This window comes from Ostrinia nubilalis, chromosome 24 (genome assembly GCF_963855985.1).
Source record: "Ostrinia nubilalis chromosome 24, ilOstNubi1.1, whole genome shotgun sequence".
In the NCBI taxonomy this organism is placed as follows: domain Eukaryota; kingdom Metazoa; phylum Arthropoda; class Insecta; order Lepidoptera; family Crambidae; genus Ostrinia; species Ostrinia nubilalis.
In genome coordinates this window covers 5,798,166-5,821,611 of record NC_087111.1, presented here as the reverse complement: position 1 = coordinate 5,821,611, position 23,446 = coordinate 5,798,166, and the positions used below count along the sequence as shown (strand labels likewise).

The window sequence follows — 23,446 nt, the reverse complement described above, 5'->3', positions numbered from 1 at the left end:
CATTCCAGCGAGATTGTCCGCAATTAGCTCACGTAACCCGCACAGTGGGCCCGTTGACAGCGGGGGACAAAATTGTTTGAGCAAAATGAGACCTCGTGCGGATAATAGCGGGAACGTCTCACGGACGCAATTAACTAGTTTTACAGGAATTTCCTTTGCGTGCCTGTTTCGCTTCCTATTAGGGAAGTTTTGATTTGACTGCTTTTTAATTTGTTTGAACAGTTTCAGAAATAAATGAGAGTAAAGACATGAACCCAATTTAGGAGATAAGCTCAGCGCTTTACAAGCAGTAAGTTTTATTAAATTCTTGAAATAGGTAACTGGATAATTTTACTGAACGAAGGTAATAAATAGTAATCACATTTCAAGACAATGATCTACTTAAACTAAAATAAAATGTATATAGTAAGTAAATGATCTACTTGCTCATTTAACTAATAAGGGTTAGTCCCAACGGCCCCGGTGGATCTGCCCCGTCAACGGGGTGGATGGGAAAAAGTGTTTCAACGACCCCGGTAGTCATAGTCTTAGCGTTCAACGGGGTGGATGGAACACATCAAGTGTCAACCACCCCGGTATATCGTTTAACGGGGCGGATGGATCAAATCAAGTTTCAACCACCCCGGTATTTCACTAAACGTGACGGATGACACAGATCTAAAAGGTTCCACCTCGGTATTGCATACCGAAAATGAAACCTGTTAATAAAATAAAAAATAATAATATGTATATAATAATCAGTTTTAATTAGTTTTATTTAACAGTCACTGTTTAAAAAATCTTCAGCATAAAAGTAAGTTTAATTGTCACAAAATATTATGGTCATAAACCTATAGATTACTTTTAGAATCACAGATGCGCAATTGCATTAATCAGTCAATATTAATAACACTCTAATAGTCTAATGTGATAAAAAGTAACTCTAAAACTCCTCACTAACAAATAATAACAAGGAAATCTAAAATTTTACAAAATATAATTATTATTTAAGAATCACAGATACATAGTTACATTAATCAGGTGTTGGTTGATTAACAATAGTACTTAAACTTCTAATTAAATAAATCATTAATAACGAAAAAAAGTATTCTAAAATTGACATAAAAATATCACGGTAACAAATTATGATTATTAGTTTTAGAATCACAGATGCGCAATTACATTTATCAGTCAATAAACACTTTAATGTTATTAAAAAAGTAACTCTTAAACTACTACTAACAAATAATAACAACAAAAAAAATCTAAAATTATTACAGAACATAATAATTATTACTTTAGAATCACAGAGACGTTAATTTTATAAAATGCGATTTGTATGAAAATTAAAATAATTAAAATGAAGATATCAATTTTCTAATTTCACCATACCATTTATATGCCCATGTTATCATGGGCTAGTGTCGGCTCATATACCCATTTACCTAACACCATGTAGAAATAATAATCATATTTTTTTTACAATTATATTTTGTGTCAATTTTACAAATTATTCTTTTGTTGTTAATGATTTATTTAATTAGATAATAGTTTAAGCGCTAGTGTTAATCAACAACTGATTAATGTAGGTAACTACGTCTCTTCGTCGTCGTTACGTTCCCTCTAATATGTTCGAGTGAAGCGATGGCTGGTTCACTCGTCATGTCTGTGAACAGGCGCTGCTTTCGGGGACTGGTCAATCCAAGTTATTCAAATTTATGTATGCGAGTCATTTCTACTTGTATTTTAATATGTAAGTCTAGATATTAGCACGTCACTACCTTGTTTAATATACCACGCAATTTTGTATACCCATTCTTATAAGATACACCATACAAGAATGCATGGTAAATTCAGTGAACTGCTCCTGAATCGAATGAACCTACTACTGCTATTTCTATTTATTTATATTAACCGGCAGACAGTGGTGACTGAGTTTGTTGCGGCGCTTCTTCTCAGCACTTGCCAAATGTTGGTCTCGAAGCGCTGGTAGGGTAAAAAGATTATGAGACGTCATGTAGAGGCTCCTTAAGAGCAAAATGACGATTTGTAAGAACTATTTATTAGTCTAAACAAATAAAGAAATTTTGACTTTGACTTTGACTTCTGTGATTCTAAGTAATAATTATTATTATATTCTGGAATAATTTTAGTTTTTTTTTGTTGTTATTATTTGTTAGTAGTAGTTTAAGAGTTACTTTTTTAATAACATTAAAGTGTTTATTGACTGATAAATGTAATTGCGCATCTGTGATTCTAAAACTAATAATCATAATTTGTTACCGTGATATTTTTATGTCAATTTTAGAATACTTTTTTTCGTTATTAATGATTTATTTAATTAGAAGTTTAAGTACTATTGTTAATCAACACCTGATTAATGTAACTATGTATCTGTGATTCTTAAATAATAATTATATTTTGTAAAATTTTAGATTTCCTTGTTATTATTTGTTAGTGAGGAGTTTTAGAGTTACTTTTTATCACATTAGACTATTAGAGTGTTATTAATATTGACTGATTAATGCAATGCGCATCTGTGATTCTAAAAGTAATCTATAGGTTTATGACCATAATATTTTGTGACAATTAAACTTACTTTTATGCTGAAGATTTTTTAAACAGTGACTGTTAAATAAAACTAATTAAAACTGATTATTATTTACATATTATTATTTTTTATTTTATTAACAGGTTTCATTTTCGGTATGCAATACCGAGGTGGAACCTTTTAGATCTGTGTCATCCGTCACGTTTAGTGAAATACCGGGGTGGTTGAAACTTGATTTGATCCATCCGCCCCGTTAAACGATATACCGGGGTGGTTGACACTTGATGTGTTCCATCCACCCCGTTGAACGCTAAGACTATGACTACCGGGGTCGTTGAAACACTTTTTCCCATCCACCCCGTTGACGGGGCAGATCCACCGGGGCCGTTGGGACTAACCCACTAACTAATAAGCATACAATCATATAGAAAGTAAAATTCTTATTATTTTGAAACACAATTTTATTACGAAGGAGCTTTGAAGTGTCTTAAAAATTGTAATCCAATTGAACTATTAAATGTCAATTTCGTAAATTATTTCGGCCATAATCATACCATTGCAAAGATATACCAAACAAAAAATAAATGCGTTTGCATAACAATCAGTCATTGTTTTATTCTATGGGTGAATGAGAACACTAATGTAACAGTTGCAATCTATTCAAAGTTACATCGATGTCGATCACTCTTAATTTTATAGCATATAATTGAATACAGTATGCAAATCGATAGTGTTGTGTTGATTTCTTAATTGAATATTTGATAGTGCTGTCATTTTATGAAAATGATAATTGAAACTTAGACATATATCATAATAATATTTTATCGTTTCATTTATAGAAGTGGTCACAAGCGTTTGAAAATGCATGTGATAAAATAATCGATAGATCCTTATACTCGTATAATTCAATGACAAAAGAATATTTCGTGAAAGGTTTTTATTGTATTTGTTAAAATAGCTATTTTTTCGTAAATACATTAATTTTGTTCCTTTAGATACATTTTAGGCATTATGAAAAGATATTCAAATAATATTTGGCCGTATTTCCTTTTTATTTGCTTCACCTCATCATTTTATACACGAGACGCTTTACGCTTTAAAAACTACATTGAACATGTACAAAGGAGCCACATAGGCTTGAAACACTCGTGTTCTGCAAAGCAACAGGACTAAAAGCTCGGCGTCATAAAGGCCTTTGTCCGGAGCAAAATGCATCCTAAACCCGGCTCCCGATTGCATCCCGCTTTCAGCCGGTGAATTTTCCATGAGCATCGGCTGTTACCCGATTCCCGTTCGTTGGTGTAACTAGTGGGAATTGGTACTCGCGTGTTGCGTGAAATATATATGAGATTTTGTCCGTTTATTTTTTCGTGCCGCCCCACTGTGTAATTGAAAAATGTTGACTGTCTGTGCCTACTTTATTGATTGTGGAGCTGCGATAAATTTTGTGATTGTGCATTGTTGCAGTGCGTTTACAGTTAATGAAAGAATCACAGTTTGATTAATGTAGGTGTGAGTCAAAACTGTATTAACATGCCTCTTTAAGAACATAGCATAGCAACAGTTTATTATATAAACCGGCCATTGTGGAAATCATTGGGGGAGGCCTATGTTCAGCAGTGGACGTCCTATGGCTGAAAATGATGATGATGATGATGATGAATAGTTTATAAAACTATGATACCTACATATAAAACATTGTGAAAGGGGTTATAAAATGATTTTTTGTTCTTCTATGAAATGTTGATAGTTAACACAACTTATCAATTATCATTTCATTAAGCAGACTGAAAACGTGATTCTGATAGATTATTAATACCTACTTATTCTTAGACTGATAAATATTTGCCTATGAAATACAAAATTATAACTCCATGTACCTATTTCTTATTACTCTACAGCCTACACAATATTTAAATGGCCCGAGATTATAATTTAGTAAAGTGAGCGTGCACAATGCTTCAACTCAGCTCCACTCGGGCCAAATCCGCCCCTCTGAAAAAGTAAGGACGAGAAGACGAATGCGTGACGTCTAATTGGGCTGTCACGTGGGATTTGAGGCGTCCGCTCCATCACGCGGGATCGCGAATTTGTCCGCGCCTCACGCCTCGCACCACTGTGCGGGTTGTGCGTGAACTATTTGTTTTGTATATTTTATCGCCCTTGTCTGCAAGAATTTTGAATAAAGTTGATAAGGAAACGCGTTTCACGCCTCGCAACACTGTGCGGGATACGCGTGAACTATTTATTATTTTGTATATTTTATCCCCCTTGTTTGAAAGAATTTTGGCATCTTAAAAAAATACATCGTCGCACCACTGTGTGAAATATGGGTTGATATGGATGCTCCAACTATATCCTATGTGTTATATAAAAAAGAAATCATTTGAAAATGTCTTAGACACCTTTAGGTACTCGTATTAGTTGACAGTAAATCGGATAACTTAATATTTGTAGAAAAATCGTATTTATTAACACTGCATAAGATGCCATTGTGTTTAGCTTGATAAGCCTTCGTCCATACCATTTAATCGGTCATGAAAATAAGAAATAACCCTAAAACGTTTCAAAAACATTATGATAAAGATATAAATTGTGATTCCCTCTGCGGACTGAGGTAACCAAAAGGGGTGAACTCAACCCCAAGCATAATATCATAAGCGGGATTACACCGGAGACGGCTAACCCTTCAATATGAATTTGTTTGTTAATTTTTCTTCGCGATTATCTTAGGGTTAATTGGTCCGAGTTGTAAATTAGGGGTAATGAAAAAGGCGCTTAAATTATTTTTACAATCTTGGATAATTTTATAGGAGTTTTTCCTTATTTATAGCCGTTTTAAGTCTGTATAAATTATATATGAGCTTATCTTCTTTATAATGAGTTATTTAGTAAAAACACTTTTGTTATCTTAAACAGACTGTTCTGCAACAGAGCGATACAAAGCAAATTTTTTTACTGTATTTATCTTTTTCCTTAATACTGACTCATCCAATAAGTGAAGTATTCAGTTGCTTGCTATTCGTACAATACTTCTGTATTAAAATACCTCATCTGCGTCCTTACATAATAATAAAATAAACAATAAAAGTTATACACACACAAACACCCAGAATTAAATCATATTTCACATTTTCCATTCGCATCCAAAGAATGGCATATCCATTTTTTTAAAACGTTCACCCATAACTTACACGTACGTCTTTATATAATTTGTGCGTGCCAGACTTTCGTTTCAATTTGAGCCTTCTTGCGTCGACATAAAGACTTGGCTTTTTTGCTGAATTTCAGTTTCGTTTTCGGAGGGAACCTGTTTTCAACTTTATGGGTAAGATAATAGGATGGAAATTGCGTGTAGGGTTTCTTGGATGTAAAGCTCATGATTCATAAGTGCGTAACTAGATTATGCCCGCGGAATCTGGTTAAGGCACCCTTTTCGCCGTGATGCTGTGTGACAGAACACAAGTGCTCGCAAAATATACGGGTACTACATAACTAATCGGTTTTGTTTTATGTAGGTAGTTTTTGTGGATGTAGGATGTTTTTGTGTGTCATTTTTATTTCGAGATGCGTGTAGGTTTTGATTTCCTGTGAACCTAATAAGTTTTTTTTTACTACATAATATAAAAAAAATATTGTATCTTTTCCTGGATATAATTTTATTACTCTTGTTGGGAATCGGTAAAAAAAATTAAAATGTTACTGATTCGTTCAAATCTAATGTATGGAGTCAATTTCTTTGCTACGAGCTACGGTGCTACGAGAGATTTAACGGTCTCTAATAATAAATAATTTTATTTATTACGTTTGGAAGTTTTTTCTATTGTAGATCTTCAGAACCTTATGTTCAATACTTATTCAATGATTAAAAAGTTCAACTCGACATGCCTTGAATAGATTTAATGTAAAGATACATATCAAAACTACATCAACATAAGAAAACCATTTACGTCACGATCAAAAACCAATTACGTGGGACTTATAACGTTGAAAAGCTTCTAACAGCCGTCTTAAACATACCAGTGTACAGTCTAATGCAGAGGTTTCAGGAAAATTTAACTTTGCAGCCATGTTCTTAAAGGTCACAAACGGTCATCAACTTTCGCGTTAGACTGTACGCCCTTACAATTGTAGCAATTTGTGGTCACGTGAACCAACCATTACGCCTTCAGCCAATCGGAGCGCGCCGTTTAATGTGGTTCCTTCCACATTTGAAAACAAAAATGGAAGAGTCGAATTCGTAATTTGAATTTAGAATATGGGTTGTGAAACCTACCGCGGGTAAAAAGGTTTGAAGGAATGTTTTTGTTCCTTTTTTGAATATTTTTTTTTATTGGCCTGGAATGGTTCGTATTTTAAAAACAGAAACGACATCGCTCCTCATTATGATTTGAACCCGAAAACGTTTGTTTAAGTAGTAACTAGTAAGTAAGTAACTCCTAGACCGCAAAGAAAAGGTTGGGTGAGAAAATCTTCTATCTTCTAAGTACCTAACCAGCGTATATGTTGTCCTGAAGTGGTGATAGGGTAAGCTATATTTGGGACGAATTTTTAAGTGCCCTGAAAAAAAAACTAATTGAATTGAAATTAATAGATACAAGCACACAGCATTTTTGTGGCAAAATATCACCTATTACAATCACATAAGAAGCAACTTAGTTAAACTTGATGTGCCGTCATCCGTACATTACTAAATATCCCATTGACAATCAGTTTCATCGTTCAATGTCATCTACCATCAACATCATCAAATCAAAACCATCCTTTTTAGCATAATAATGAATAATGTCGGATACATTATAAAATTTCACGCTCGAGGAGTTTAAAATGAATTTGTAATATATTCGGAATTACCGCAGCGAATAAACTGGCATTTACCATTATGTCGATTATGAATTTCAAATCGACTTTAATACAGATAGCAAATCAAGCTCAACTCTAGTATCTTATGTGGTTTGTAATAGGAGCGATTTTGCATCAAATTTGTATAGGCTGATGTGATGTCGACATGAACAGTATTTATAGTTAACGACATGATCCCATCTCACGGGTTATTTAATACAAATCGATCTGTAATGGTGCGTCTACACTAGAGTGTTCGCGTGGATTCGTAGAATAATGTTCGGCAAAGATTGTAGAACATACTTACACGTACCTACAACGAACTTATATTTACTACAATTCACAACACATTGTATAATCACTTGTCATCTGATTGTGTCGATTAAAAAATAAGTTATTGATACGGATAGTGAATAAAAATGTATGAATTGAAGAAATATTTCTTTATACTTGCCTGTAATATTGTAAGTTCTGAATGAATACTTAGTTCATACATTTTTATTTACTTCATACCTTGCACCTCTTACAACTTGTATCCCTGGCGAGCTCAAACCACTTGATTTTAAATGCTCGCGAACGAATAATGTGCAGTGAGAATGCACCTTTACGATAAACACTGGCCATTACAGCGAGGACCAATCAGAGCGCTGCGTTTAAACGAACGTAATTGAGTTTCGAATTTTAAAAAGCATAATCGCGGCCATTTTGGATGTAATTTTGAGGAGACAGCTTAGTAATGCAGTTAGAATGAGATTTAAGATAATATTGAACATATTAAGAACTCTACAAGTAAAGCAATTTTCTATCAATCTGTATTAACGATTAGAGCGACCAACTTAGAAATAAATTAGTTTTCATATTTTAATATCAATTTACCTACATAAGTCGCGCATGTATTTTAGCAACATTGTAATTAAGATTTAAATCTGATGACTGAAGTGATCTCAAGATGATTTTCTGCTTGCAATCAGTAATGATCTGTAGGCTTTGATACAAGCCATGATAAACACGATACATTTATCGCGGTATTTCATCGATTTACCATAATGCCCATTCATAACTGTGACGTCTAAAATGGTCGATAAAACTGTATCATAGCATGCATAGTAATATAAATCCGGCTGAAAACTGAAGAAATATTGATTTATTAATAAGTAATGTTTCCCATCCTACATCTTTTGTGTGTCATGAAGTTCAATAAGCTTTTGATGTCCCAAAATAAAATGCAACTGAATCATAATTTGAATGGAATTACACACAACGAAAACCTGAATTATAATCACGATTTTGCTTTGCGGTCGCCCAAATATGGCCGCCATCAAAACTAAAACAGGTTCAGCTGTAATCATCGTGTAATTCGTAATTTTGAAAACCTTGATTATTACCGCGTAATACGCCGTAATTTACAAAAGTGTATGTTTGATGGGATTTTTATTTATGTATTCATAACTTTTAGCCATTCTCGTATATTGCCCATAGTCGTGATTTCAATTATTAAGATAATATGCAAATACTGTGGGATAATAGTTATGTTATTGCTGTGATTGTTTTTAGATAAAACTGTAGATTGTGAACCGTTTCTGTAGTAATAACTAAGTATTTGAATTGAGTTAGCATTATGTCCCATTTGAAGAAATGAATTCTTACGATTGTACTGTCTATACCTATTCACTATCGTTTTATTCTTTGTAAACGACTTTTCTGGCAAATACTCGTAGTAACAAAGCATCGCCTAATTGGTAACAAAATTCATTACTAGACTAGATAGAGCATTACTATTCAAATCTCAGTAATATCTTATTATTATTCTGTGGTAATATTCGCAAATTATTCAAAGCAATATGTAGGTATTTTGCTGTGAATTTGAATTTTCAAAGATAAAATAAATATTTTTATTAATTTCTGAACTTCACGGCTTCTAAGTTCACATAAACAAATTCAAGAATATTCGTTCCAGTTTTTCTTTATCGTAAAAAACTTTGCTCAATAATTAACTTTTTAAAAAAATAAAACCGACTTCAAATGCGTGAACACAAAAAAATACTAAAAATTAAAAATATTGCGTATAAAAAAGTTCATCCCCAATTTTCCACCCTTGGGGGTGAAATATTTTCTTCAAATTCGCATGAAACCACCCTTTTGATAATACCTATTCAACAAAAAAATAATCGTTCAAATTGATTTATAATCGGCGGAGATATTGCGTATAAAAAAGTTCATCCCCAATTTTCCACCCTTGGGGGTTGTTTTTTCTATTATTAAATTTAAATGGGACCACCCTTGAGGTATTACCTATACGCCGAAAAAAGATTTGTTCAAATCGGTTCATAATTGGCGGAGTTATCGCGTAACAAACATAGAAAAAAAAAAAAAAACATACGGGTCGAATTGAGAACCTCCTCCTTTTTTGAAGTCGGTTGAAAAGTAGGTACTATCTTAAAAAATAATTGGCAGGGAATGTCTTATGACATTAACATCACCTATTTACCAATGAATATGGCATCAAATAACAAATAACTAAACCCAAACCGTTACATTCCAGCATCATTCCCCATCACGAGGCGGATCGGGCACCCGTACCAGAACCGAACGCCTCCTAAGCGGAAGAAACCTCGGACCTCCTTCACCAGGCTGCAGATAGCCGAGCTGGAGAAGCGGTTCCACAAGCAGAAGTACCTGGCGTCGGCTGAGAGAGCGTCCTTGGCGAAGACCTTGAAGATGACGGACGCGCAGGTGAAGACATGGTTCCAGAATCGAAGGACGAAGTGGAGGTAAGAATTTGACTTTAACCTCTTTTGATTTGTCAATCTTACAAATGTCATCATGATCGTCAGCTCATTAAGCCCGGTACCAGACAATGATGAAAAGAAGCAGCGCAAGTTATTATTTTCAGTCTCATTTTCAAATTTAACATTTTTGTAGACGCCGAAGTAAACTTTTTGCTGGGGTGGGGAGTCATAAGAATGGTAAGAGATGACAAAAGAGAAATATGCAAACATCAAGCCTCCCCAATCTGTCTAGCCAGGGTGGAGAATAGTTCAATAATGCTCAATTTGAATAACTACCTACTTATTCATTTGGAAGATATTTCTACAGCGAAGATTAAGGCTTGGTTTCCATCAAGGTGGAGAAGAGGAGAGACAAGATTTAAGTCGTGCTTTGAAAAACCAATCAGATTTTTGAACCGAAGCTAAGGGGAGAGATGTGGAAATAACGAAATCTGATTGGTCATAACATATCTCCTCTCTTCCCCTCTCCGTTCTGGTGGAAACCAGGCCTAATTTAGTATCCGCTGTAGAAATCTATATTTATAAAAGTGAAAGGTCACTGACTGATTGGCTGACTGACTCAATCACACATCACGAAATTTCAGAAACTACAAGTGCTAACGGATAAGAACTGATTTTACGAAACTCCACCCCTAAGAGGGTAAAACGGGATCCACCCGTACGAAGTCGCGGGTATTATATGTTCCTAGGCAAATTGAGGATTTGAACTATTCTCCACGCTGGCTAGACAGATTGGGGAGGCCTGATGTTTTCATATTTCTCTCTTGTCATCTCTGACCATTCTTATGACTCCACACCCCAGGAATGGAGCAAAAATTTTACTTCGACGTCTGCAAAAACGTAAAATTTTGAAAATGAGACTGAAAATAGTAACTGAGTTTCTTGCGCTGCTTCTTTTCACCATCGGCCTACCTACATATTGTCTCAAAGCTCAAAGCAAAAGAGCCAAAAAAGCCCATTGCCTTAAAGAGCTTCTGAAAGTTAATGAATGTTTTCCTTACAAACTCGCATTCACAAGTTAAACATACAAATAGCTTAAGAAACTTTATAGATAGCTTACAACATCGCCAGTAAAGTTTAATAAAGCAGTATCTTTCTCGTAAATATCAATTGCAATAAATCTCCCTACAAAATGCCTATAATTACCTCAAATGCGAGGGCGTCAGTCCTAGCTTTCATGTCGTCATTAAGATAAACTCACTTTATAAACCACCAGTTAAAGAAGACCTTTAAATACAAGACTCCTTCAAGAGAGTACTGTGTGATAACCATGACTATAGCGTGCTCGCTAGCGACTGCATAAAAATGACCAGTGTGCTTACCATAAGATCGCTAGCGAGTGTGTCAAAAAATCTCTGAAGATTTAGTTTTTGAAAGATACCGCTAGGGGTGCATCAATCTGTCATACATTTCATGACTTTTTTACGCAGTCACTATCGAGCACACTATAAACTCGAAGAAATGTATTTTGTACAGCACCCCTAGCGGTTACTTTCAAGAACTAAAATCTTCATAAATGTTTTTACACACTCGCTAGCTTTGGTGTACTGTAAACTTTGGTAAAGCTACAGGTCTCTAATCTTGGTTCTTAGCCCTGATAACCAAAACTAATAGACCTCACATTATGAAGCAGAACTTTCCTGACAGGGGTCTTTCAATTTTAGTCCTTATCGATACTTAATAGCATTGTATTATAAAACTTAAGTAGTACTTGAGGTACTGATAGTGTAAAGTGGGGATCTTTTAATTACAGTCATAAAGCAGGCTGTGTTGTGCCTGAAATCGTGTCTGCGTGTTTAAGATATCATAGGAGTTGATTAAGTTTATGTATGTCGCGACAGCATATTTTGCTAAGCACGCTTCATATACTTACTTGCTATATGGGTGATGGTATAAAGGAGGGTGTGACGACCACGACCACTCTGGCAAGAGTGTAGCGACGAAGAAGAAAAAGAATAAGGGTGATTTTAAAGAAAAAATAGCAGGCTAAATATTTTTGTTGCCACACTATTATTGTTATAATAGTCCGAATGAAAGAATATTTGAAATAAAAAAGTCAATAGAAGGAAGAAAGAAGTAAGAGATAATATTGTAGTCACATTTACTTATTATTATGCGTTTAGAAAGCTCAGCTCGTCCCAATGTAGCTTTTTAACATGAACTACTTAAATAAATCGGTTCAATTCAAATGTATCTTAAGTGGATCTTAACTAATACTTAAAAAAATAATTTCCAAATACAACATTTGTCAGTTTCGCAACAAATCAATGTAATCAACATGGAAATTAATTAAAACAGTTCAATCAATCGACACGTGTTCCGAATGCTTTTAAACGGAGCCAAATGAATTTTAAAGCAACAAGCATTTGAGCTAGTTCGGAAACATAACCACAGTTTAGTAAATGAGGAACAGTAACACCGAATCTGAAACCATTGACAGAGTTTTTTTATGCCATGCAAAAACTTATAGCTATGCCGTTTGATCCTTCCTTAGTTTATTTACATAGATTTTATAATTAAATTATTTTACGCATTCGAATAGTTTAGGTATAACAAAGTGCAAAAGTTGCATTATAATTATTTTTTAGCAGATTTTAATTGAAATATTATTTTAGATTTACCTACCTATCTTTAAAACAATATTTTGATACAAAGACATTTTTCTTCTATCTTAAGCGCTCCTGCACACGACGCCGCTATAATTTAATTATTTATTGATCAAATATATTTTTCTCAACTTCACAATATTCTCAAGTTTCTCACAAACCCATGCTACTGACCCACCTTACACTGTGGCACGAGGTCAATAAATTTAAACTGGTCTATAAAAGCGGATAACAAATAATTTGCCTATCTGCTATGTGTTTGTTTTTTATGGCCTTTTAACATTTCTTAAAAGGCATTTTATATTCAAAGTGATGTTTTATAATGATTCATTTATTATACTTACAACATGATGGGGATCGGACTTCTCTGATAAGCACTGAATTCTAACTAGCACTTAATAAGTTATTTTGGGTTGATATTAACCATAAACCTTGCAAAATCCAATGAATAAAGATTTTGCAAGGTTATGGTTTATTTCAAATCAAGATGAGCTACTAATCATCGAATATTCAGTCCAAAGCTAAAAGCTTAAGATCAATTCTAAGCTTTACAAAAAATGGCGCTGGAAAATATAATTCATACAAAATCACCACGTACTAGATGTGACATCACATCTTAACCATAATGTAGTTGATAAAATTACTTAATGATAATTTACTTAATGATAAGTTAGTGATAGCAAGAAAAAAACAGTGTGTTTTGTATTGTAAAAATAACATCACATTTTCAACCGACTTCAAAAAAGGAGGAGGTTCTCAATTCGACCCGTATGTTTTTTTTTCTATGTTTGTTACGCGATAACTCCGCCAATTATGAACCGATTTGAACAAATCTTTTTTCGGCATATAGGTAACTAGCTTTCCGCCCGCGGCTTCGCCCGCGTGGAATTTTGTCTGTCACAGAAAAACTTTATCGCGCGCGTCCCTGTTTCAAAAACCGGGATAAAAACTATCCTATGTTCTTTCCCGGGACTCAAACTATCTCTATGCCAAATTTCATCAAAATCGGTTGCGAGGTTTAAGCGGGAAAGCGTAACAGACAGACAGACAGACAGAGTTACTTTCGCATTTATAATATTAGTTGGGATACCTCAAGGGTGGTCCCATTTAAATTTAATAATAGAAAAAACAACCCCCAATGGTGGAAAATTGGGGATGAACTTTTTTATACGCAATATCTCCGCCGATTATAAATCAATTTGAACGATTATTTTTTGTTGAATAGGTATTATCAAAAGGATGGTTTCATGCGAATTTGAAGAAAATATTTCACCCCCAAGGGTGGAAAATTGGGGATGAACTTTTTTATACGCAATATCTCCGCCGATTATGAACCAATTTGAACGATTTTTTTTTGTTGAATAGGTATTATCAAAAGGGTGGTTTCATGCGAATTTGAAGAAAATATTTCACCCCCAAGTAGGGTTGCCAACTTTTCTTTCAAAATATAAAGTATATCAGAGGTCGGAGAAGGAAAACAGACAGTATTAAAAAAAAAACAAACAGTATAGCTCTACAACGCGTACTTAAATGTGGTGTTGGGCATTTACTTTTAAAAATATCTATGGATACTAGTGATGCTAGCTGAAAACAGTATTTTGTATACTTTATTTTTGTTCAACAGTAAAAAGTATAATTTAGTGAAAAACAGTATAATACTGTTCAAAACAGTATAGTTGGCAACCCTACCCCCAAGGGTAGAACTTTTTTTTAATTTTTAGTTTTTTTTTGTGTTCACGCATTTGAAGTCTGTTTTATTTTTTTTTTAAAGTTAATTATAAGATAATAAGCAGCTACCACGGACTCGCTTCACACCTCAAAACCTAGAATTTGAATTTAGAATAATTCTACTCATCGAAACTTCAACACCGAATATAACCAGTTGCCAGATTCAAACTCAAATCTAGAATTTGAATTTAGAATAATTACATTTACTCATCGAAACTCCAGCGAATATTGCCAGTATCAAAGGCAAAGGCATAAAGCACACAAAACAACATTCTAAATTGAAAACCGCGAGACAATGCTGGCTGGTGGCATCGCCGATTACCGTCTAATGGACAACCGTTGTTTGTGTTCGGAGCCGATAACGCGTGCTCGATACGCGCGGCGCCATGCCACTGCCTTTTGTTTTTGAAAAAAAAAAAAACTTAGGTGGTCAAGGGAGAAGCGGGCTATGCCAAAGTGCGGTAGGTCAAATCAAAATTACTAGAAATCATTGTGGAAAACTCCTAACAATAAATTCAATAGGTCCTAAAACTTAAATACTTAGATGAAATAAATGTTTTCTTAACAGAAATAAGTTATCTTGATGCAATTCTGGCTTTTCTTTGTTTCTCTACAAATCGCTAACATAAGAAAACTTATAGAAAAATATGTAGTCACAGACAAGTATTTAAATAGTCAAAATACAGTTTTCAGTTAATCTAGTTCTTGAAAACAGACAAAATTCATAATTTTAAATGCTTTAACTATATGACTCAAATCAAATCAATCATTTATTTACTTTCAGGCACTACCAATAAATAAAAAGTGTAATTTTCAGCAACATTCTATTGTGATTTATAGTTTCTCTAATTTAATACGGACCCCTAAAACCTCCTTCGCTATAGATTTGATCCGCAGGCGATAACTTTACGCGATAGTTTCTTGTTTCTGCATTCGGCATACGTTACCGCCATATTTGGTCCGCGCGTAATGCATGTTCACTGGTAAAATGATATTATTGTGTTAATTTTCTTCGTAGGTGCACCACATCAGAATAATATTTTTGCTGTAAAATAGCATTTACAACTACTTAAGATGCCTCAGTGTTCAGCTTGAAGTGCTTTCGTCTGTACGAATAAAGCCTTGCTCTGAAAGCTAAGTTCGCGATTGCAACTCAAAATGTGACTATTTGATTTTATTAACCACTAAAATCGTGTACTTACAAACTTATTGTCTTTTTATTTTACCTAGTCGCCTAGTGATAACCTGTGTGTGGCATACAACGAAGATAAGTATGTAATATGCTAACTAAATTCCTTATTTTTGAGATTTTTGACCAGAGTGAGTTAGGGTGCAAATGATACTGGACCCAATGTTTGGTGCAAACTTTGATACTATAGTTGGATCTTGAAGCCAATCGTGGACCCAATACAAGCCAGCCACTAGCCATCCAATATAGGGTGCAAAAGATACTGGACCCAATGTTTGGTGCAAACTTTGATACTATAGTTGGATCTTGAAGCCAATCGTGGACCCAATACAAGCCAGCCACTAGCCATCCAATATAGGGTGCAAAAGATACTGGACCCAATGTTTGGTGCAAACTTTGATACTATAGTTGGTTCTTGGAGCCAATCGTGGACCCAATACAAGCCAGCCACTAGCCATCCAATAGCCACATCACTATTTTTTGTCAAATATTTGTCTAATCGGTAACCGGTTCCATCTTTAGTGTTGTGACAGTCCCTTCACTTTCGCTTCTCCTACCGGCTCTATTTAGTTATGGTCGATTTATCAGGCGTCTCACCCAGTTAATGCCCTTATCTAAGGCTTGTTCGTTGATTATTAAACCCAGGTTATCGTTAAACCCAGGTTATCGCTAACGAAGGGTGACGGAAGCGGCCGGCGCCATCGCGGCAGCGGGATTTGTAAAACTTGATTAATACTTGAAGAAATGGTTCTTGACGGGATGGATATACTATTGTATGTTTTGATAGCTTATTACACTTTGAAATCTAGCATCTGAATTATATTCTGTATTTTAAAATCTCGTGTAAGAGACATCCTACGAAACGGCTATTCTTATGAAATTTTGGGTGTATATTCAGTAGAGACTAGAGAGGCCTTTGTCACGGTTAATAAAGATATTACCGTGCCTTTGTCAAGCAGTGGACGTCATTTGGCTGAAACGAACGATTCAGTAGGTCTGACGATAACGAATACAGGTGAGTTACAGGCACAGACCACACACCCTATGGTATGTGGTTACAGGCCAAGAGCTTCCTCGTTGTGGATAAAAAAAAGAATAGGACGTAAACTAATAATACGTACTTACTCGTAGGTGATAAAGGTTTTTCACGCGTAATCGCGGGCGTAGCTAGTATTAAAACACATTTGGTTAGCCTTGTAAGTCTTGTAACACTACTTAACTTACATTACGTGCGAGTAAAGCTCTTTGAAAAACAGAAATATTTTAATGACCAAGTACTAAATAGAAAGAAAACTTGGAAGAAGATAAAACTGTCTCAGATAAATAGTTTAGTAACAATCAAAGTTTATTAATTTAAGACACAAACAACTCTTTTCTCTACAGATAATGCACAAACACGCAAAAAGAATGACGCATTACTCCAAAAATAAACAATAACTCACATTGTCTGAATAAGGCTTTGGAATTTTGGGTCTTAAAAGAGGTTCGATAAGCAACGCATTTTTGTAACAGATACCTTTTTATTGTTCCCTTTTACAATAAAACTACACCACATTTAAAAGTAACAAGGTATTTACGCAATATGAGGATCGTAAATCTGTAAAAAACAGATAAACCGGTTTATTCATTGAATCCTTTTTAATACGGCACTTGACATCACTAAAATTGTAATTGTTTTGATTGTTTTAATAAGTTGCATCAATTTAACTTATTTATTTTTATATTATAAAATACAGTTGATCAACTTTAGAGTAAGTAGGTACTAACTACTTTAAATGGCAATAATACACGGTCCATACAGGCATCAGGGACGACATATTCCAACTGTGACAACTAAAATCTAAGACAAAACGTGCAATAGAGTCTAGTGTTTATTCATAATATGAAAGTAGCAATCAGCCAAATGGGTTTCCCATGGAAAACGTTCTGTAAGTGTCTTCAACGTGAAAGTTAAATCGTGTGTGTCAGTTATACTTAGCTATCAGAAATGTTATGCCGATTTCAAGATGGCCGCGAAATGACGACTTTAATGGCCGTAATGTCACAAAATCGCTGTAAAAGTTACTTGTCTATGATGGAAAACTTAGATAAAGTGACATTTAATTTCGTGATCGCTCGCCATAATGTCACAAAATCGTTATAAAAGTTTGATATCTATGTTTGCAGACGCATGAATTTAATTTCACGACCGCTGGCCATAATATAATACAAAATCACTGTAAAAATTACTTGTGATGACAAACGTATGAAAGGAACTTGTCTTAGACAAAGTGATATTTGATTTCGCGATCGCTTTACGGAGTGAAAGAAAGCTGACTTGAAACGGGTTAGGAATAAAATAGACGAATTTTACTTTTTCTTAGTTCATAGCTATATTCAGGAGTGTTATTTTCAGCCTTCAGCCATTACTAGTTCACTTCTGTACAACGCCGTTAGACTCTTTGTAAGATTATTAAAACTTTGACAGTCAATTTCAATATAATCTACATTGTATCAAAAAAGGTAGGAGATAATACTGAATCCATTCGAAGCTCCTTAAGTTTGTTTTATAGTCATCTAATTAAGATAATTCAGGATTAATAGACTGACAGTTGTCTATGACAAATGACTGCTTATCTCTCTCCCACGGGCATGGGAGGTGTGAGCGGGAACCATTGTATGAGCTTCTGTCCTGGTGAGATTGTGTGGGAAAGATGCTGTGGAGATATTTTTATCGTTAGTTATTTTTTAATGTAACTATAGTTGGCAGCAAAAGGTGTGTTTCATCTGCCATTTTGTCTCAGCTCTAGTCGATATGTTGTCCCGAAATGTTGATACAGCAGAGGCTATGCAATTCAATGCATTTTTACCACCGAAAACAAGAAGAGCGAATATTTGGAACATAATAAGTGTCTTTAAAGGGTCATATCTACTTATATTTACACTTTTAATTTGTATTTGAAGCAGTCAAGTGTTTAAAAAGTTTTTGAGCACAAATAATGGAAATTCGTTCAAGGCAGACCGAGATATTTTGCAGAAGACAAGGCAGATAATAATGACTCAATGATTACTGAGGATTTGTTATAACTTATAGCTATGTTTATGTTTTTACAATATTGTAAAAGTTGCCAATTGCATGCTCTCTGTAACATTCGAAGCTGAAACTGTAACATCTACCTAATGTAGTTGAAAATAAGTGTCTTTTTTGCTACGACACTGATGAGCTTTCGGCTGCACTTACCTATTGATTGAGCTTTCATAATAACACGTTCCAAACAACTTTGATTCCATTGTAACGAACGCACATCAATTTAAACAGTTTGGAATCTTATGTAAGTTGTAATAGGTGTTATTTTGCAATAATAATGTAGGTATATTTACTGTCGATTGTAAGACAATAAATTACATATAAGTAATAGTTCAACAACAAACAATGGGCCATACATTTCATTCCACACTTTAAACTTATCTCTCTTATGCAAATCCGTAAGGATGTGACACCACGATAAATGATGTATCGATAGTTTACATAACATATCGATAAACAACGTTTTATTTGTTTCTGAATGTCAAGTCGTTTCAAATATTCGATATGTCATACTTTGTAGAAAGTTTCGAGATTAAGAATGTTTATGTGTGACTTAATGAGTTTTTATTGAAGTTGTAGATAGCAATAATTGACAGTATAATTTATAAAACTTGTCAGAGCGTATGAATAAAACAATATTTTTAAATAGTAGATTTCACAGGTAGTCTGTTATTTTTTAAAGATAAAGTTTGCTTTGTCAAAGCCATGGGTTGACAATCAATAGCTCGTGTAACTACCTCAGTCCTACGCTCCCAACTGATTATTTTAAGGTGGCAGATGATTATTTCAAGACTAAACATCCTACTAATAAAATAAAATAATAATTTCTCTGACAAGACTGTGCGCTTGCAAATGAACTAGATAGGTATGTAAATGTACTTAACTTAAGTACTAAATGTGTCTTTACAAAAACCATGCGATTGCTTTGAAAAGAGAAACTTTTATTGCACAGAATAAGAAATTAATAACATAATAATAAAGGGCCATGTTAAGCCGCAGACACCCACCCTGATTGTTGGCATTGCGTATCTTCTCCATTATTTTGAATTTATTCAGGAAAACATACCAAGAAGACACATTTATTAATTTCCGATCATTAATCCCCTCCATCGAACCAATCAGCTCAACATAATAAATAAGAGCGTTAAATAACCCACAAGTCCATAATAAATGATATTTAATCGCCAGAGCTCGTTGCCTTTCAGGCCACGATGCTGATCAATTTGCCGCCATTATGCTCGAATCGCCATAACAAAGGCTCTGAGTTATACATACATGTACATTGTACACACTTATACAGGGTGTAACATATGTAGGCACATTTACTGGATATTGTTTTCTCATTGGGGGAGGCCTATGTTCAGCAGTGGACGTCTTAGGCTGAAACGAGGATGATGATTGTTTTCTCAGCTTAACAGTCCAGTGTGCTTTATGTTTTACTAACTCTTTTATAATGCGACCAACTAGGAATTCTGCTGTCTTTCCCGAACACTATAATCCGGGCCTTTTCAAGGCTAGAATGAATAGGCACTTAACAAGTCAGCTATGTACCATCTTAGGCTGCATTTCACATAACACCTGATGTTTTATGTGAAATGCGATTGCGGTTAAATACGTACCTGACTTTGTTCTGCATTAAAAAAAATTACACGCTCATGTTTTGCTAATGTCTCTTTGAATATGATAAGAAATCTACATATCACTCGTGTAATTCATGCCTATGAATGTATGATGTTAAGATAATTAATTATTGCTAAAATCTGGGTTTTTATGAGAAACTCACTGGTGTCGAATTATTCATTAAGTTATTATGTAAAATTAATCACCGGTAAAAATCTATATTATTCCTAACCTAACTCTTTCTTTCCTAATAATAATGCAAGAGCGCAAAATTGTCGTTTCTAAATAAACCAAACACCCTGTATATGCACATACACGCGTAGCCAGGCGGCAACACGGCCCAGCAAGGGAGATAAATATTGCATGAAGAACACAACTCGGCAGTTTGACTCATCAAATATTAACCGCGGTGGAAAGACGGTACCCCAATTTTTACTTGCACAATGCTACCGGGTTTAGTGCGTATTCGTGTGACGTTTACTGGCGTTTGGCCTCCTTAAGTTTATTTTATGTGAGACACGGTTTTGTATTGATAACGATGTTTTTTGTGAGAAGGTAATGCCGTTTGTGTGTGAAATGTGACTAGTTAAATAATAATTCCAATTGTTTTAAATACCAAATTTTAGTCCTAAGACTCAATGAGTGGTCCAATAACTGTAAAATTTAAATACACTATGAGTTACTCTGCAAATAATGTAATTCTTAATCAATTGGCTCTGCGAACAAGTTTCCAAGAGACCAGGCTGCCTACTTTAGAGAGTCTCGTATTTTATTGTGCAACTTATCATCTTAAGAGATTTGTTATTAATTAGAAAACGTTACACAATTATAATGTAAAGCATCTTATTCACTTTTGGTATCTAATCAAGTAAATGTAATAATTTCGTTACATCATTTCTTGTAATATCAAAAAACCCTAACCAGAAAGTGCATGCATACCTACATAGCTAAAAACCAACAATAAAGTTTCCTCGAAAGAGCTGTGCGCTATAATGAATGAGTTTACCCGAAATACGTTGACTTGCTGTAAAACCTTATCGCCTCCTTAAATCAGTGGGAGTTTTCACCCAACTAAATGAGCGTAAACCTTTAACGGCGCCCAAAACGACTGTCGAACCTTCGACCAATTTCCCCGTACTATTTACACATTCTAAAGGTCAAGCCGATTCCCGGGAACATTCGATTCCAACCCACAATCGGCAAATCGAATCAGACTCGTTGCACGATCCAACACGTAATGTACCTCCGATAGAAACATGGCGGGGGCTTCTTTATTTATTTATGTACTGCTTCATTTTCTTCCTGTAATTCTTTTCCCTTGTATAAGTGAATATTAAAACTCCCGGAATTAGGGTGCGGTCGTCGTTATCGAGAAGTCGACTTTTTCCCCTCACTAAAGAGTCTATTTTGCGGGATGCACGGTGCAATTTAATTTTCTTTCGGTGAAATGAATGTAAGCCTATTTGTGATTGCTTAGGGTTTACTTTTGTTTGTCAGATGTGGCGTCACATCAGATGTCTTTGGATAATTGCAGCATGTAGGCTGTCTCCTTTGGAATTAGGAAACAAATCCGTTAGCTGATTGATACAGGGGTGTGATTCTGAGGAAGGGCGATGCGTGTTTTCCTCTCGTTAATTTTTATTGCACTTGCCTCTTTCTATGTAAGAGTGAGACAATTGGTACGCCATTTTATTACATTCCATTCAAAGATTTCCATTTTACTTACATACTTAAGGATGTACTTAAAGTCTTAAAAGAAAATGATTGAGTACGCTCAAGCTCAAAATCTCAACTTAGAAACCGGTGTCAACAACAGTTTTTTTTTGTAATTCAATATCAAAACAGTCATCTTTTTAACGTTAGAAGTCATTGAACATATAATTTAGTTAATTTTCTTTCATATGTGGCATTTCAACATTTTTTTCGACTGGTTTAAATGGTAGGTCAAAAAAGTTATTTTTTATTTTTATTTTATTTATTTATTTTATAGAAACCAACCATCTGATTCAATCAATAAATTAGGCTCTGGCTCCCATTCTATTTTGAAAATAGCCAAACCCGCCACCGACTCAATAGAATTGCCTATTCCCTCGTGAAGCTGGAGTATTACTTTTCTGTTTAATTCCAAGTCTTCAAGCAACTCTCCTTCAAAATTACAAATTCGGCCGCTTCATCTATAATGCAGGGTGTTTTTATGAGACCCAAATCTTGAAGTTGAGCGCCTCTGGATTTATTCCGCCGTTTTGATAACTGCTGGGGGGATGGACGTTTGTTATTTGTTTTTATAGTATTTTGGTACTTATTTGTGTTTGGGTCTTGGCGTTTTACTTTGATGTAGGCAGTATAAAGTTCAAGTTTTTTAAACAAAAATGCACCTTAGTCATGTTCTTTAAGAAAAATTTATAATTCTTTGATTACGGGGTCCCAAAAATCATAAACACACACTGAATTATTTCTCACCCTGATTACTGAGTAAAGAATATCTCTAAAGTTCCCTGACTTTATCAACACCTAAGTAGGAACTATCCTGTCAAACAGTCAATACATATTACCCTGTGGATAAACAGCTTAATGAACCGCACCGCCCCGATGTGGCCCCGATGTCTGCGCGCGCGACTTATAAAATAATCAAGCCGACATTCCTATTTGCTACGTTTGGCTTTATACCTATACAAAAATTTGCAAGGATTAAACAAAAAAACTTAAATCCTAGGCAGGTATTTTTAATACATTGACCGGACCAGCTAGCTTATGATGCGAGCCATTATATCGTCTTATCGAAACATTTTATCGATTTTAAATGATAAGCCAATTCATTTGTCGTCTAAAATCGACGATAAGATTATATCGTGGATTGCATCCTAGGCTATCAGGAATCAACTGGTTCCTACGTATAAATCGTGCTACGCCATCGACCTTCTCCCGCTGTTATTTTGTTCCTATAAACTCACTATTTATGTAAAATACTAAGGGTAAATTAGCCATTATTACTCACCCTGACTGTGCCTAGATACTACCTATCAAGCATGCCTTCAATACATATTACCCTGTGAATAAACAGCTTAATGAACCGCA

At 34.7% G+C, this 23,446-nt stretch overlaps 1 protein-coding gene across 1 annotated transcript in view; it reads left to right on the top strand.

Annotated features, from left to right (window-relative positions):
- Positions 1 to 23,446, top strand: part of LOC135083925 (T-cell leukemia homeobox protein 2-like) — a 40,849-nt gene that overhangs the window by 7,963 nt on the left and 9,440 nt on the right. The window contains exon 2 of the mRNA XM_063978682.1: positions 9,915 to 10,143. Coding sequence (XP_063834752.1) covers positions 9,915 to 10,143 — 229 coding nt within the window. The remainder of the gene's footprint in view (positions 1 to 9,914; positions 10,144 to 23,446) is intronic.